Source organism: Sphaeramia orbicularis, chromosome 11 (genome assembly GCF_902148855.1).
Source record: "Sphaeramia orbicularis chromosome 11, fSphaOr1.1, whole genome shotgun sequence".
Lineage (NCBI taxonomy): Eukaryota > Metazoa > Chordata > Actinopteri > Kurtiformes > Apogonidae > Sphaeramia > Sphaeramia orbicularis.
This window is the reverse complement of record NC_043967.1, coordinates 13,438,451-13,457,418: the sequence shown is the minus strand read 5'-3', so window position 1 is coordinate 13,457,418 and position 18,968 is coordinate 13,438,451. Positions and strand designations below refer to the sequence as shown.

The window sequence follows — 18,968 nt, the reverse complement described above, 5'->3', positions numbered from 1 at the left end:
CTTTTTTTCTGTATATTTTTACAATAACACAAAACATTCATACAAACCATCTCCATACACTTTTTTGGTCACCTCACACACAATTAGATTTGCATAATCAACTGTTTTTGTTTTTTTGTTTGTTTGTTTGTTTGTTTTTTTTGGGGGGGGGTTAAATCAGTTTTTTTCATTTATATTCATCATGCATCTCCAAAAGTACAATACAAAAAAAAGAAAGAATGTCACATTTTATGATGTAAGATTTTGTGACACACAAAATATAAACCCCACCCCCCCAGAACCAATGGCGACCCCCATACCAACCCAACCTGGATCTCAAAATAAGAAAACCACTTATAAAACAAATACACATATATAGATGAAAGAGAATATAATTTACAGATATAAATGGACAGGTGATCAGGATAGTCATAGATAATTATGTTGCACTCTTTCTTTAACCATAATATAAACACCATCCCACACACTAAGGGTTTTTCAACTGGCTGCATGCATCCGGGTCAATGACCTCTCCATCATAATTATGTCTAGAAAATAATTGATCCATTGTTGCCGTGATAAAGTATGAGGTGGCTGCCATCTCAATGCCAGCATTTTCTTGGCTGCAGTGAGGGCAATAATCAGCCGTTTTTAATATAAACTATAGTATTTATATGCACTTTAAATATTTACTACAAATACAATGATCTGTAAATGTGATAATATCTTCCTATCATGATAACCAAGTAATTACAATAATATCTTATTTTATGTGTACTTCTATTTATAACTAGATATTCACTTATTCAGATAATGTTCTATATTTTGTTATTATACTGGATTTATACATCCTTTATTCCACAGATGTGTCTCTAACAGAGATACTCTGATTTTTTATGTTTGTTTGACACTTCATTTTCTTGTATATTTCAATTCCCCTTAAATTCTAATTACTTTGCCTGGGCTCAAACATCTCCTGTAGATTGTAGGGGAGCGTATGGTCATGGGCTTTATACATTATTATAAGAGTATATTCCATTTGTCGGCATGTGGAGTTCTGTAACAATTTTGTCTATTCTCTCAAGTGACCAAACTTGCATGACCCCCAGGTTTACACAAACACATTAACAGTTTGCTACCAATGTTGGCTGTTTGCTGTTAACCTGGAGTTTTTGTTGCACTGGCTCTCTACACATTTTTGGCCAAAAGTTTAGCAAACATAATGAAGCCATCACCTTTCTTGGACTTGAGGTTGAAGCGGTTCTTTAAATGTGGCCATGGATTTTCTTTATGTTCAACTTTGGCTCCAGCTTGAACGTGACTGGGGCTCAGATTCTTTTAAGTCTGGATTTAGATCTTGTGTGTCCATCTTTTTTACTTCTGCGGTGCTTCGTGTTTACCACTTGGAATGAGAAGCTGACTTGCTATCTTGGTGGAAGAGAGCTGTCATTTCTTGGCATGTCGTTTTTGTTTTTTTTTTATACTGTATAATTGAGGTGGTTTAAATTGTAGTGAAGTCAAATTCCTCTAAGTTAAGTTTCACCAAAAAGTCTGAATTCTATGCAAATGCAACTGTTACTTCCATCCTCGTATGAGGTATAGAACATGTGCTTAATCACTTTCATGTCTTCCTCTTGGACAATAGAGGATCTTCTTTTACATCCTTTTGTCCTCCTTCTGTATATATTTATCCTTTTGGCAACAATAAAAAGAAAAGGGACAAGTGAAAGGTTGTGGAGTCAAGAGCTGCAGCACAGCATGAGGTGGATCCATGAGCCCACGCACTCCAAGATTAAAAGAGGTAGACATTAGCTGATCCACGGAGGCAACATAAACGCTTCGATTCATTCCAGCTGACTAATAGGTCATCCTGATCGTACAAATACGCACCATAAAGTGACCGAAAGAAAGCTTGTAAAAGAAAGCCGTAAACACTGAAGATTGGAAAACAGATAAGAGGAGATTTTCTTTTATCGCCAAAGGACGAACACAACAGAAAAACAGATGAGAACAGGAGGTGAAAGAAGGGTAAGGCCTACTATGTGTGTGTGTGTGTGTGTGTGTGTGTGTGTGTGTGTGTGTGTGTGTGTGAGAGACCATGGGCTTGTTCAGTTGGCAGCAGTCTAGGCTATAATCTTGCCTCAGGCACAGCGCCCCATTGTTTGCTTGGGGAATCTGCAGAATCCACAGATCCGGGTGCACAGCTACACATACGTCCACAGACACACACAGACACACACGGACACACACAGACACACAAACCCACATACACAAGCAGCAGGGGCCGAACAGAAGCTGCCATTATATGAACTATCAGATCCCCGCAGAAACCATGTTTCCGAATCATGAACGAATACAAAGATGCTATTTTTGGACCCACCTCCTTTTTCCCATAACCTCCCCTCCTGTATTTGAGAAAGAAAGGATGACAGTGGGGGCTTTCTGGGGACACAGTTAATTAATCACAGTGCTCCCTTAACTGTTTCTCTTTCTGTCATTAGTTTTATTTTTACAGATTCTGTTCATTAAAACAAAATTTTGGTGAATCCCCACAGCCTCTTTGTCAATATTCTTTCAACTCAGGAGGTAAATGGATGATGTTTTGTCCTTCTTCTCCTCAGACGTTGCTGTCGGAGGTGGCAGTAGCGGTGTCAGTGGAGGACGAGGCAGTCAGCAGGTACTGGGTGTCGGTGTCTCCTATTTGTCCGAATGGGTCCACTGTGAAGGAGCAGAGCTGTTCTGGAGTGCAGCCTGACCAGACGGTAAGTATACACACATCAGTCACAGTCAGATGTTACCCATATAAACTATATATTACTGTTAACAAACTGGAAGAAAACTCCTTTAAACATTAAAATGCCTTTATTACCATGGCATGGTAATAAAGGCCTTGGAGTTTTCTTCTAGTTTGTCATCTACTTTATGAATCCTTTTTCCTAAAGAGCACCTAAAACAAACTCTCTTTTGGTCCTAGAAGCATGAATTTTTATATATTACTATTATTTATGCACCTCCATCCTACTGGAATGTTACATTTCACTTGTACATTACAGTCTATTATTGCATATCACTGTTAAATTGTCCAGATTCTTACCCAGTTCTGTTTGTACTTACTTCTAATTTATTATGTATAGTGTGTTTGCTTTTGTGTTCTTTTTTTTATTCTTGTATTCTGTTTTTTTCTATGTCAAATGCTGTTACTGCACTGCAATTTTCTAGTTCGGGATCAATAAAGTCTCTATCTATCTATCTATCTATCTATCTATCTATCTATCTATCTATCTATCTATCTATCTATCTATCTATCTATCTATCTATCTATCTATCTATCTATCTATCTATCTATCTATCTATCTATCTATCTATCTATCTATCTATCTATCTATCTATCTATCTATCTATCTATCTATCTATCTATCTATCCATTGTTTTTATATTAGCTTTTAAAACGGCACCATTGGTTGACCTCTACCTATGAGTCACCAAATATTAACCCAAAGTAGAGGTGGACCCATAGTAGATTCATGAAGGCTGATACAGTAATGATAGTCTGACTTTGGAATCAGCAGATGGATGATTAATCTGTCAGTATCAACCCTTAAAATGAAATCGACACTTATGTGCACTAAGATTACCATATTTTTACAAACTGAACATTCATTCATTCATTTTCCAAAGTGTTAAATCTTCTGGAAAGTTGCAAAATGTGTTTTATGATCCTATTATAGAGTTGTAGTGTTATGATATTGAGGTCAAGAAAAGGCTCCTGTGCAAAGAAGAGACTTTCAGAGCCTTTTCAGAGTGGAAAAGGAATGGTTTCATGGTCTCCATGTCTACTTTGTGGTGATGGCTGATGTTATTGTATTGGCTGTGCTTAACAAACCGACTCACAGGCTTGTCTTTAATCTGAATCAGGCAGTAACGGGCATTTTATCCTACACTGTTTTGAAAATGGAAGAGTCTGTAAAATATGTGAAGAAATTCACATTACATTTATGGGGCCAAGTTCAGGTTCCAGGTAGACACTAAATTTCCCTTTTAGGTCTATTGGTTCAGTTCATTGTTGCACCGAACTGTTTTACTGCCCAAATTTTCTACTATTGCTGTTTTTTTATACCTCCAATTTATTACGTATAGTGTGTTTACTCTATCTATCTATCTATCTATCTATCTATCTATCTATCTATCTATCTATCTATCTATCTATCTATCTATCTATCTATCTATCTATCTATCTATCTATCTATCTATCTATCTATCTATCGTAGAACTCATTGGCCTCTAGTTACTGACTGTCTGTTACTGTATACCTTCAACACATCAAAAACCTGCTTACATCACTGAGAGCATTACGTGACAGAGAAGATTTGGTAAATAATCCAAGTTGAGAGGATTACAGGCTGTATTTACCAGCAAAACATTCCCATGTGATTCAGGTTTTTGTGTGAGAAACCTTACCCCACCTACTGTGCCTGATATGAGAGCCGAACAAGTAGGACACTTATTTTAAGAAATAGGCTGGATTTGCCCTTCTTTTACACCTGTTCTATTGAGTCCCCAAAAGAAAAAGGCATTGATTCTACCACTGCAGAGAAGTCTTCATGTTTCTTTATGCCAAAAGGAGCTTTTCTATATTGTAGTTTATGTCAAAAATCCTCAACTATTACAACCAAATGGACCCTCTTTTGGTAGAATCCTGTATACATTTCGTTTTGGTTCACTCCCTGAATTGCCTATGAGACTTATTTCCTCCTTAATCTTTTGGGGCTCTTAAACTCCTCTATAGTTACTCTTTTGTACAAAGAGACTGCAGTTTAGCCCTTTAATCCATGGGTGGATTAAACTGAATTATGGAAAGTACCCAATTTTCCCTGAACAGTGATAGAAATCAAGTGAAAGTCCCCACTGCAAAGCTTTTTAAACTTAAACATGCATAGTTTTTATTACAGCGACCACATCAAGAGTGAGATCAAAACAGGAATGATAAAAAAAAGCAGTTTAGAAACAAAGGCTCTGTGTTGTTTTACTTGTTGCATCTTATCTTTATGTGAAAATCCCTTTATAATGACAGAGAAAGTAGCCATAGCACTTACATGTTTCTATCTGACAGTACTGATGTACAGTCTTGGAAAAGAATATTAGACCATCAAAGGTCATTGAAAACATGGTTATGCAATCAAGTACTAATGCTGCGTTCTGGGCAACCTGTAACTTGTGTTTTTCCAACCTTCTACTTGTAAAAATGCACTGGAATGTCAGTCAAACCAGTGACTTCCCACCCGTGAACTCATACTAGATCAATGTACTCCCAGTTCTGAGCTCTGACATCACGTAGCCCATGAAACAACAATGGCGGCCCCCATGGATGTGTTATTTATGCAAATTGTTCATTAAAACAAGGTATTGCTCTGACATTATTTATCTGCAAATGTTCTGCTTAATCAGCTGCTACTCTAGTGTTAGCTAGTTTTCAGTCCATTGAGTGCAAGAATAAATTAATACCAAATACGTATCCAAATAAACAAATAACATAAAAGGTAGAACAGCTTCTCTGACCTTATACACCATTTTTACTCCTCTGTTTCCCTCAAAGAAGCAAAGAACAAGTACCATTGGCAATAGAAATGATTGTAAATGAACGTAACTTACAGTCCACCATGTTGGTTTGTTTACATCTAGCTACCACAATTCCTTGCTCTCAGGCAGTTTGGCGTGACTTGCCTGGAACGCCACAAAGTCGGGAGTCGTGGTTTGAAGTCGTGACTTACGGGCTTGAAACCTGGCCTGGAATGCAGCATAACTCCTGTGTGTATCATGTGACTAAAACAGACAGAAAAGAAAACATAGAATGCCTAAAAGCACTGTTTTTGTCAGTACAATGTCATAGTTACTGATGTAAGAACTGAAGTGATTTTGGTTATTATCAAGAAAACATGGAAAATGGATAGATATCAGCTCTGAAATTAAACTCTTATGAGCTATTTTGTTGTTATCATTATATTTGTCCAAACAAATGTACCTTTAGTTGTACCAGGCATTAAAATGAACAAAAAATTAAAGAAAACAAGGGTGGTCTAATAATTTTTTCCGCGACTGTATATTAAAAGTCCAAAGGTCATGTTTTCTGTGTTCCTGTGCAGGTTTACTTTAACATCACCATCGGCCTGCGCTCCTGTCCTGATGGTGGTCAAGATGAGGATGTAACTGTGATGGTTCACCCGGTGGGTTACAACGAATCCACCGTGGTCAGGGTCCACTCTAAATGTGGCTGCAGTTGTGGATCATCGAGACGCTGCCATGACAACGGCCAATCGACGTGCAGCAACGGCACAAATCTGGATCAGTCTCTGACCGACTGGGATGGAGAAAACTCCAACTGGAACTGCAAAGCCGACGGGTCTGATGTAGACTGCAGCGGTCGGGGATTTTGTGACTGTGGGAGGTGTGTGTGTGAGCAGAGCAGGCTGGGGACAGTATATGGAAAATACTGTGAAAAAGATGACTTCTCATGCCCGTACTATGATGGACTGCTGTGTGGTGGTAAATCAGAGAAACACACTGAACACACTGTGTACACTTACTGCTGTGTTGTGATTTTTGTAACACACTTCCCCTGTTTCTGTTTTTTTTTTCCCTTTAGGACGGGGAATGTGTGTGTTAGGTGAGTGTGTGTGTGAAGATGGATGGACAGGCGATAGTTGCAAGTGTCCTTCCTCAACGTCAACCTGCCAAGCACCTGGTGGTTTAGTGTGTAGCGGCCAAGGCAAGTGTGTTTGTGGCAAGTGTGTGTGTGACGACTCAAGATACTCTGGAAGCTTCTGTGAGAGATGCCCCGCTTGCCAAAGCACCTGTCAATCATACTGGTACTTGTCAGCTTCTGTTTATCTCCTCAAAAATGATACAAGCTCCTGGAGAATGCCGTGTACTCACCCTGTCTCCATTTTCCCTCTCATTCTTAGGAAGTGTGTGGACTGCCATCTGTCTCACGGCCTCACACAGACAGAGGGAGGGATCTGCAACAACACGTGTGCCCCTTTAGTGGGTTACACAGATGATGTGTCAGGTACAGGCACTTTCACCATTACAATCTACTCGGAGCTCAATATCAAGTCAATAACATGGTTTCGGTTCATGGCTCTTGTCAAAAAGCCGCAGTGATAGATATATTTGCATCTGATCACATGAGGAGCAAGGTTATTATCGTTAACGAAAACTAACGAAATGACGAAAACTAAAATTGAAAAAACATTTTCGTTGACTGAAATAAATAAAAACTATAATTAAAAGAAAAAAACTATAACTAACTGAAACTGTATGTGTGCATACAAAACTAACTAAAACGTATAGAAATTATGGATAAAATTCCCTTTGTTTTCGTCAATGTCGGATTGATACAAAAGCGATTTATTTTGCTCAAGTAATTTTAGCTTGCGGCACCATACAACACTTCATGGTCACTTGTCGTTTAGAGTCGTCTTTTTGTCCCCACTATACCTGGAAACACAGAGACTAAAGCTGGGAGAAAGCAGAGTCCTGTCTGGGATTTATTTGAATATGATGGCGAAGAAGATAAAAGATATGAAAAAACTAAGCATTCAGAAAAAAATTGAAACTAATAAAAACTAGCAAACCTGCTCTAAAAACGAAAAAAAAAAAAAAAAAAATGAATTAGAGAAAAAAAAGTCAAAACTAAATGAAACTAAACTATAATGAAAAATCCAAAACTATTATAACCTTGCTGAGGAGTCGGCTTAGAGCAGGGGTCTCAAACTCATTTTCTTTCAGGGGCCACATTCAGCCTGATTTAATCTCCAGTGGGCCAGACCAGTCAAATAATAGCATCATAACCTATAAATAATGACAACTCCAAATTTTTGTTTTTGTTTTAGTGTAAAAAAACCCCAATTAAATAATAAAAATTCTTATTTTTATAAACTATCCAAACAAAAAAAATGTGGATAACCTGAAAAAACTGAAATTTCCTTAGAAAAATATGTGCAATTTTAACAATATTATGCCTCAACTTATCATTTCTATATGTGCATTATGTATTGGATCAACAAAGGCATTAAATACTTTGTAACAGGCAGAAAGTTGTTAAAATTGTGCTTAATTTACTTTAGACATTTCAGGTTGTTCATATTTGTTCATGTTATTCACATTTTATTGTTACAGGATAGTTTGTAAATGTAAATATTTTCATAATTTAATGTTATTTTTTGCACTAAAACAAAGACAAACATTTGAAGTTGTCATATTTACAGACATAATGTCATGTTATTTTTTTCATGTCAAATTGAGAAGAAAATATGGAGTCATTATTTTTTGTAGGTTATTATGCTGTTATTTTACTGTAGATCATATTGGTCTGTATGTGGAGCCTGAACTAAAATTAGTTCAACAGCACTTGGCAAATTCATCCCACGGGCTGGATTGGAACCTTTGGCGGGCTGCAGGCATGTTTGAGACCCCTGGCTTAGAGTTTGGTTTCACCCAACTCAATATGCAAAGTGTCATGAGTTAACTTTTGTTATGATTTGGTGCTATATAAATCAAATTTGATTAATTGATTGATTGAGGACTGAGGACTGGGTGTGCCACCCCAGAGGATACTAGCAAGGGAGTTTTGAGAAAAATATAATTTGTATCGACATGGATTTACGGTGGCCGACAAGGGCCAAACACATTGCAACGGCCCAATGTGTCTCAGTTAAGAGAAAACAGCTGAAAGTACAGAAACGATGCAAATTCACAAACTCAAACATAAGTCTAAACAAGGTATAAAAAGAGGAACGTGGTGCAAATGAAAAAATGTGTTGCAGGAAACAAAAACAAATGCATAATCATCAAATGCCCTGCAAATAAAGACACAATACAAACCAAGAAAACATCTGCAAATGAAAAACGCTGCATAACCAGTCAGTACAACAGAAGTGCTCCAAACCTGCAGCCAATGTTTATAGACAACAGACTAGTGTCAAATATAACCAAATAAAAGTCACATGACCGCACCACACCGTAACTTCAGTGGACTCTATGCACGGCCCCACTACTTCCTGAACTTCAGGTGGCTCCTTTATTTCCTGTCTTTCATTATTGGACACACTGATTAATCCAGGTGTGCCTAATTAATCACTAGTCACAATAAGACGTAGCAGACACACCTGGATTAATCAGTGTGTCCAGTAATGAAAGACAGGAAATAAAGGAGCCACTTGAAGTTCAGGAAGTAGTGGGGCCGTGCATAGAGTCCATTGAAGTTACGGTGTGGTGTGGTCATGTGACTTTTATTTGGTTATATTTGACACTAGTCTGTCGTCTATAAACATTGGCTGCTGGTTTGGAGCACTTCTGATGTACTGACTGGTTAGGCAGTGCTTTTCGTTTGCAGATGTTTTCTTGGTTTGAATCGTTTTGTGCTTGGCATTGTTTCTCTATTTGCAGAACATTTGATGATTATACATGTGTTTTTGTGTCTTGCACATTTTCTCATTTGCACCACGTTCCTCTTTTTGTACCTTGTTACACTTGTGTTTGTGAATTTGCATCGTTTCTGTACTTGCAGCTGTTTTCTCTAACTGAGACGCATTGGGCCATTGTAATGTGTTTGGCCCTTGTCAGCCACCGTATGGATTAGCTCAGAAAGTCATGCTAATTTTTAACAAATATACAATAACTATTTAACTGACTGTCACCCTGAATCAGTTGAAACCCTTTTAACGCTGCATGTTGCATTGGAGGGTACAGAAAAAATAGTACACTTAAAAAAAACAGATATTGCAAATGTGGAAAAAAGGTTACATCAGCAAAAATGATAAAATGATGAGTTAAATGGAGAAATAAACAGTTAGCCAAATTGTAGGCTAGTAGTTGGTTTGTAAGTGTACCAACTGCAACTTCACTACATGAATGCATTAAATTCATTATTTATTTTAGCTTAGCGTACCAGGTGAACGCTAACATAAATAATATCGGTATTTCAGTTATTATTTAGAGATATGGCTAATAATTTCATTACATATTAATACTAACACACTCTTAAATGTAAGTCAACATATACGTAAATAATGCAAGAACATAAATATTTCAGTACTTACACATTTAGGTACACATTTTATTTTTTATGTTAGCTTATGGTTCTAAGAGTAAGATGAAATAAGTTATGTTAATGTTACTATTTCAGCTGTTTATTCATTTATTTAGTTATTATTTTATGATTTATGTTAGTGTATGGTTCTCAGGATATCATAACATAAATGATGTTAGTATTTCAGTATTTCAGCTGGTGTGATTGTTAGCTTCCACAGAGGTTTAAGATAACATGAACAGCATTAATCAGTATGTTAACACTCAAATTGTTTATTCATACATTTAGTAAACTTTTAAATCATTACTGATGATAGCTTACCATTCCAAGACTAAACTGATATAAGAACTATTAATTTGTTTGTATGTTCAGTTGTTTCTTTACATAATTATTCATGTTGCAATTTCAGGTGTAATCCAACATGAATAATGATAATACACCAATATTTCAGCTTTACAATTATTTTATTATTTAACTCTATACATCAAAATGTAAGCCAACATAAATGACTAAATTTTTAAACTGTCAGTTCATACAATGCTAATAGTTTATTGAAAAACTGTAGTAATAAAATTTTTACATAACAATTAATGTTGAAAATCAGTTTAGAAGAATTAGCAAATCAATAAAAACGACTTGACCTTATCTGACTTTGCTCTTGGAGGGAATCAGCCTTAATAAGACTGGGAGCCACTGTACTAATACATCTTACAAAGTCTTCTGTCTGTTTTTTAATGCTATGCAGATCTCTGTTGCAGCTGGAATTGAAGTCAGTGGTGAAAGTATGACAAAAGACTAAAAGGGCTAAGGGCAGTTGCAGTAGTGGGAGTGATTTTTCATGAATTTCTTACAAACTCATATCAGAAAAAAAAGGGGGAAAAAAAGGTAGAATATCCAGCTTGTCCTTTGAGAGACATTCAGTCCATTGTCTCACACATTTAAGGCTTTCTTCTCAAAGAGCCCTTTCTTGGATGCTGTTACAGTCACCTGCTGATATCAGCTGTTTCACATCACATCATTACAATAACTTTTTACTTTATTACTTGTCCTAGATTTGCCTCGGTCCCATCTTGCTTTAGAATGATGTCACATGCAGGAATGGATGCACATTTACAGATTAAATGAATCACACTGGACAAAACATTCAATGTATTTTTGCCATATTGTGTGCGATGAAAAACAAGACAAGAAAATACTGCTTTCATCGCATTTCCAACTTATGTGGGACTGTACTATGCAAGAAAAAAACTGCAAAACTCCAGTCATGCTACTCTCAGCAATTTTGTTTTTAGTAGTCCTTGAGGATTTTCAGAATGCCTAAAGCTTTTCTCTCTCTGCAGGTCAAACAGGGGATATGTGGATTCAGTGTATGTATATCAGTAACAACAACTGTCGCTATCGGTTTCTAACGGGCTCAAACTCTGGACAGGCCCAGCTTCACATTAGCACAAGAGCAGGTATGATGTCAACACACACACACACACACACACACACACACATGCACAGACACACAAACAGTCACACATGTGCCTTCATTCCAGGTCACTTCCGTTGCTACCATTGCTGCACTACTGCACCCTGGTGTATTTGAGTCAGCAAGCCTGCTGTCAGTGTTACAGCTGTATTTTACATTTCCCCTCAGTTCCCAGCTCACTTAGTTGATTTCCGTACACACACACTCATACATATACACATTTCCAAACCCGCTCGTATACACATGCCCAGGGTTACACACACATGTATGAACATCCAAGTGTTACAGTTCATTCTCCGCCTTCCCAATTTTTGGAACAGCACTGCTCATTGTGCGTCCCCCCCCATCTCCCCCTATCCCTCTTTACCCCCCTCCACCCAACGGGACAGTCTCTTCCTGCTCACGCCTACTCCTCCCGGGTGCAGCAGGAGCCAGGTCTCCATGGTAACCCTGTTACAAAATGTCAGAGCACTCTTTGGGCTCTTTGTGTGGAGCAATGAGCCCGTCATCCACACATGCTCCCCAGCAGACACACAGTCAGCGAACGGTTCAGTCCAGCACCACTGGCACAGCTGCCGCTGACCGGACCACTCACATGGGACTCTGTGGGTGTAAACAGTTCACTAAAGTATAGGAAAGTACTTTAACCTACATGAATATTTGTATTTTATATAACTCTACGCTTCTAATCCTTTGTATTTGTCTGATAGTTACACTTATACTTACTAATAAGACCATGTTTCCAAAATTTGGCCAATGCAAAAATATCTTAATGTGTAACACCTCCAGACGACTCCTAATTTTACTTTGAACTCCTGTCTAAAAATACAAACTCTTTTCCAGGAGTCGTTCTGGTCTCATTCATTTAATTTGGACCCTCTAATAACTTATAGTGATTCATTAATTTATTTCTCTGTTAACATGATTTTAGGACATTGATTAACACGTAGCTTGGCTACCAAGTCAGACTTTGTGTTTATTGAATAAAACATTTCAGCCTTTTGTCCAAAAGTGGTCACTTCTAGCTCCAAAGAACCAAGATGGCAACAGTCAAATGTCCTAAACCACTTTTATCTTTTTTGTTTTTGCGAGGTTGAATGAGCATACATATTTATTTTTTATTCTCTTTTCTTTAGGTATAACAAGAATACAGGATATATGTGCACAATCTTAAAAGACACACAAAAACTGAACTAAATGGGTTGTAAAGGTTAAAGTGACTATTTATTGTGACCCCTGACCCCATGACAAGAAGCAGCGCAAACAATTAGAAACACCTGACATGTGTTGAATGAAAGCTGGTATAAAACAGCAGAAAATTAACACGATAAATCTCATATTGTCTGAATAAAAGGGTTAAAGACATGTTAAGTACAAAATGCAAAGGGAGGTCACACTAAATACGACCTCTTTGGTTTATAGAAGCTGTTTTTTCCCTGAGGTAAACTCTGTAAAACTCTGCTCTCTCTCTCTGGTCTCATTGGTGGTGTGTGTGTGTGTGTGTGTGTGTGTGTGTGTGTGTGTGTGTGTGTGTGTGGATAGATAGATAGATAGATAGATAGATAGATAGATAGATAGATAGATAGATAGATAGATAGATAGATAGATAGATAGATAGATAGATAGAATGTATATAATTACATCTCATACAGATAATATAAAGTAGACTATATTAACTGTATGTAATGTAATTAAAATGCTCTATATTCCACTGCATACTGTGTATTACATTATTTAAAACCCTGTGATGATTTCCAGTTTCCAGCATAAAAAATGTCCTCAGATAATCCTTGTCTACTTCTACTGAAGACAATGTCCTAGTTACTGTTCACCCCTGCTGCTCTTATCTGTTTATACAAACACATCTTTTTCAGTGTCAGTTTGTGTGTTACACATAAACAGTGAAGACATTTTTGAAAAAAATGAGGATGTAGTAGTCACATGTGTGTAAGAGGGGAATCCATGCACCTGCAACTGCACACTTCCCAATTACATATTTATTGTCTGTGTGTGAGAATGTTTTAGTTCCAGTTTCCAACTTGTGTGTGTGTTTTCATGTGTCCACAGAATGTGCCAGCACCGGGCGAGTGGTGGGATATTTCCTGAGTGTGTGTGCACTTACAGTACTGTGTGGTCTTGTGGTGGTGGCAGTATCCAGGCTGCTGGTACAGAAGAGACACTGGTCACCAGGGGACCCTACTGAAGACACCGACTACCACTGCAATGTCAAGGTTAGCACTTAAAGCTCATCCAGGCAGTTTTATTTTCTGATTTATTCAAGACTAAATCTAGAAAAGCACTCGGAGAGCGCAGACCTCCGCCAAGGCAGAACAGTAGCACCCCCCCATCACCACCAAAATTCAAAATTTAATCATTTCTTCCTTGTGCCAGTATCAACATTTCTTGAAAATTTTATCAACCCCCCCCATCCCCTGATCACCACCAAAATTTAATAATTTGTTCCTTGTGCCAGTATCAACATTTCCTGACAATTTCATCCAAATCCGTCCATACCTTTTTGAGTTATCTTGCTAACAGGCAAACAAACAAACAAAAAATTGTAATGAAAACACAAGTGTTCAGAGAACGCAAATCTCCGCCAAGCACCCTGAACGGTGTGCATGTGTGGATCAACTATTTCTGTTTAAATTAAACAGTTTCAAGGTTGTTCCATACAGCAGAAAAATTGCGGTCAAACGTGGTAATACATTTTTATAGGTTTTAAATTTTTGTTGAGTTATAATGAAAAATGTGTGTTAAAAGGGATTTTCAATGTTGAATTGAAATGTCCACAGAGTCCACATTCCACAGTGGATGTGGACAATTTTGTGCCAGATACAAGATATTGTTCTAAGCTACAGGTGTATCAAATTGGAGGCTAATTGGAGTCGTTTTGAATTTTTTATGAATTTTTGAAAATTGCTCAGTGATGAGAGATAGGAAAATTGTAGATTTTGTGACCTTGCTGTGACCTTGAACTTTGGCCTACTTGGCCCAAAATTTAATGGGTTGGTCCCAGGGCCTAGACCTATCTGTGGGTACAATTTGGTAAAGATGGTTGGAATAGTTTTCCCGTAAAGTTGCTAACAAACAAACACGCAAACAAACGAACACACAAAGCAAAGTGATCACAATACCTCCTGGCAGAGGTAATAACATCTGCCGTTGCACTTGGCAGAGGTAATAAACCAATGTGGTCAAGAAGACAACAGGGTTTCATTAGGGTTGAAATGCCTCTGAAATGTCCTAGCAGAAGCAGCAAGGGATACTTTGAACACTTTTATCATCATTTTTGCAAATGTGTTCTGCCTGCTAGAGCCAGGAGGTGGACATTAGAGTCTGCTGTTTGAGGTACAGTACATCTGTATTTCATATTTCCTCTCAACTCCCAGCTCACCATCTGAAGCGTCCAGATTTTAACTCTGTAGTGATGTACAGCACCACTGAGAAGGAAAAGATGCCGATTTCAACATTGAGGGCCTTTTCAAGAGATATATTTACAAAAAAACATCAGTGGCTCATTCATTGTTTGAAAACACCATTGCAGAATCCTCCTCTGGATTACACTGCAGAAGATAAAGTGTATGAATTGATCTTACATTTTAATCATTTGATGGAGAATAATTCCCTTGTGATACTGCAGATGTAACATATACGCTCTTTTAAATGTTTTGTATTATCTGTGCATTCTTCCTCTACTCTTACATAATTTAACAAATGATCACTCTCTGCCGCTGAGGTTTAATATTTATGAAATCCAGCCATTCGTTGGAAACCTTGACAGATATGAATGATTAAAGGGCAAAAAACTCAACTATAGTTACACTCTAGATCTTGTAGCTTCATGGGTGTGTTAAAGTAAACTGCTGGAATGCATTATAGCTTGATCAGATTTGTATGTTTTCATGAAACTATGCAGGAGTGTACGTCTTGTCACTTAAAGTATATTTCTGTCGCCTCGTCAGGACCTTTCATACATCCCTACAACCAATGAGAAGACAGTTACCTACAGGAGGGACAGACCACCTGATCACCCTGTGGAAATGCACATCCAGCTTCCCAAGATGCCCCTTGGTGACCCCTGGCGCTGCTAGGCAACCATGAAGGTCAAAAAGAACCATATAGAGACATGTTGAAGTAAAGCTGGACGAATGGGTTTTCTTTACGTCTCATCAACCAGCTCAATATGGAGAAGAACTGAACTACGAAACCTCTGAGGAGTCACTGAACTGAAGGTGGACCAGACTCATAAACTGTGTGACTAATATGGTCAGTATCCTAAAAACTGAGACAAACAGCACAAGTACCCCCACCTCTTCTTCTTCTGTAGCAGCAGGTCGTCTTCTACTACAGAGTAGCAGGTGATCATTCCTCGCTTTTTAGCCATGCAGCAATTACTGCTCTAATTTATGATTGAGTGTGTGTGTGCATGTGTGTGTGTTGAGGGTGTATTCTGTGCTCTATTAGGGCATTCTATTTATAATTTTATAGTGACAACACTACATGTTTTAGATTTATGTTCTGATGAAACGCTCCATTGCTTCCATATTAAAATGTCTCAGTCTTAGTGTGCCCCCCTGTGGCCAGCCTGAGGTACGACATTTTATCCCCTAATAATACTGTCGACATTACTGACCTCAAATGTACTTCTTTGGGATTTTAACCCATAAAGACCCAGTGCTATTTTGTGGCAGTTCCAAAATATTTTTTTTCTCTATATTGAACTTTTCTTAATTGATTTATCACCGTTTATTACAATATTATCTTCTGTATTTTGCATTTTTCCAGTGAAAATCAGCCATTTTCTAATATTTAATTTACTAATCATGTAGATGTTCATAAAAGCTCAGATTAAAGTTGAGGGTTATTATATCAGAAACGGAGAAAACTGAAGAAGAATTGATTTTTTTCCAGTAAAATTTACTAAAATCAACTAATTAACTAAACATTAATCAAGAGTGTCCATCCACTGTCATTGATCCAACTCAATGGATTTTACTGTTGAATTAATGTTATAGAAGATGACGGTGTTTCTATGTTCACTACAGAGCCTCTGAACGTCCAAATGGGTCATATCTGATGACCATGAAAAGATGACAAACTGCATTTTACACCAATTATTTCAACGTATTGATAGGTTTAGTGGTTCAGAAGTTTTTAAACATTTTAGAGCAGTAGATGCTTTTGGCCGCCAGTGGATGTTTGGGTCTTTATGGGTTAATAATGATGACATAAATTGGCATTCCTCATACTGTTACACTGATCATATTTTCCAGTGAATTGTGGGGATCTTAGTGTATTTGATTTTTTTTTTTTTTTTTTTTTTTTTTTTGTATATTGTACTGTGTTATTGTTAACCAATCAATTTAGTGATATTTTTGGATGATTTTCTGTCATTGTTTTAATGATAATATGATTTTTGCAATGTTTATAGTCTCTTTAGATTTGCACTTAAACAATTGTTTTTGCATTGTACTACTGAAAACTGGGGGGGGTCTTGTTATGACAGGGCAGGAGAGTTGTTCAAGTGGGTTTGGGAAAACTCGTTTGCATTATTTTGGGCATTAGGAGACATTCATGTATTATGTTTTCAAAGCTTCAGAAGCTCATGTAAGCAAATCCACAACACTGGAATGACAATGGACTGAAAAATAATATTAGAAATGCCTACATACTGACAGTTTTTGGCAGCCAAGTCATCAAAAGCCAAACATCTCTATATTACAGGCAGAACTTCTGTTTGGACGCATCATCACTGGACGTAGAGGTTTAGACTCATAGACCAACCCCTGGGCAAAAAGGCTGGAATCAGCTCTAAAAGTACTGAGATCAGAGGTGGAAAACATTCCCCTCATGCACTAGATCCTCTAGATCCAGAATGCCAGTTCCATGGCATCTTGTGAGATTTTTGCTTGCCCAGTTTTCTATCTTCTTCAGTTGTTATTTAACTTAATGTTGTTTACAGCAATAGCTGCTTTATTTTAAGTCAGGAACACTAATTATTATTTATTGTGATTTTTATTTTTATTTTATACCTACACTTATCAAGAAAAATGATCAGACTTTTGGCTACTTGAGTTGCAGGTAGTAAGTACTGTTACTGTTTCCGACAGTTTGCATTTCTAACCATGATAATAATTCAGCAATAAGGTAATAATCATCTCATTTGATCGGGCACCGTGCTCGGAATAACAGCAGCACTTTTCTGTGTAGTTTTACTCTCAACTAATGTGACTCATTGTGTAGCAAAAATGTTTCCATTACAATAAAAACATGCAAGTTTTTTTGTAATTTCTTGAGTTCTGCCGTTTTTTTGGTGTAAACCTGCCTTCATTTGTATTCCAGTGTAAAAGGATGAAGTATCTTAGAGTAGTGAAACATTCCACCAAGTACTCCTATATCTGCCACAGGTTGACTTTATAAAGTGAACACTAGGTGGAGATACACACCAACAGACCTACAGACCGCCACTGTCAGGGAGTCCCTTCACATGCACACTACTCTATTATAATCCCATTTCTAGAGTCATCAGAATATTCAAGTGATCATGTAAACAGCATAATCTGATATGCTTTATCAGATAATGGAAGTTGTCTGATTATGAGAAATCACACTTGGATTTCTCTCCAATATTCCATAGTACTTGTTAATCTGATTTATTTCATTTTCAAAAGAAAAGAAAAGAAAAGAAAAGAAAAGAAAAGAAAAGAAAAGAAAAGGAAAACAAGTCTACTCCCAGTTGTCATATTTTTGTGGTCATGTAAACGGACTCACTGTAAACGTCTGCTACAGTAGACAGCCTAGCAGGATTTACTTCTGCACTAACCAAAGAACGACAAAAATCTAAAATCACATCAAAATCTTAAACCAACATCCAAACATTTTATACCGGTCTCAGTTAACCTCAGCCAAAAACTGAGGCTGTAATAAAAGCTCTAGTAGAACTCACCACTGACATAACATCTGAACCAAGCATGTATAAAAGAAATACACTAAATTAACAAATTCAGAAACTCTTAACACTCTAAACACTAAATGAATTCAGCTTAACCTGAATCTGTTTTATGTGAAGTGTTCCTTAGATGTCATGTAGGCTACCATACTGGTTGAATTATTTAGTTCCTTCACATCATCGATGCCGACGCCAATTATACACCTGAGACAAAGGCAAAATTAACAAATAATCCCAGTATAACAGACATGAAAAATAGGAATAAATAGAAAGAAAGACAAATTAATCACGGAAACATAATTGACGACATTTAAACTCAATAAAATGTTGATGTCCAAAAATGTCAAGAAATAACCCAGCTATAAAACAGTCTGCAATGAACTTTAGTAAAATTGAACATATTTACAAAGTCTTCAAATTACACAAATTTGTTCATTAAGTAAAAATTTATTTTTAAAGAAGGGGGTAACAGATGA

General features: G+C 37.2%; 1 protein-coding gene across 1 annotated transcript in view; it reads left to right on the top strand.

Annotated features, from left to right (window-relative positions):
• Positions 1-16,300, top strand: part of itgb8 (integrin, beta 8) — a 31,695-nt gene extending 15,395 nt beyond the window's left edge. The window contains exons 10-16 of the mRNA XM_030147938.1: positions 2,601-2,741; positions 6,120-6,519; positions 6,620-6,842; positions 6,939-7,042; positions 11,407-11,523; positions 13,608-13,771; positions 15,506-16,300. Of these exons, the coding sequence (XP_030003798.1) occupies positions 2,601-2,741; positions 6,120-6,519; positions 6,620-6,842; positions 6,939-7,042; positions 11,407-11,523; positions 13,608-13,771; positions 15,506-15,634 (1,278 nt within the window). The 3' untranslated portion in view covers positions 15,635-16,300. The remainder of the gene's footprint in view (positions 1-2,600; positions 2,742-6,119; positions 6,520-6,619; positions 6,843-6,938; positions 7,043-11,406; positions 11,524-13,607; positions 13,772-15,505) is intronic.
• The last annotated feature ends 2,668 nt before the right edge of the window (positions 16,301-18,968 follow it).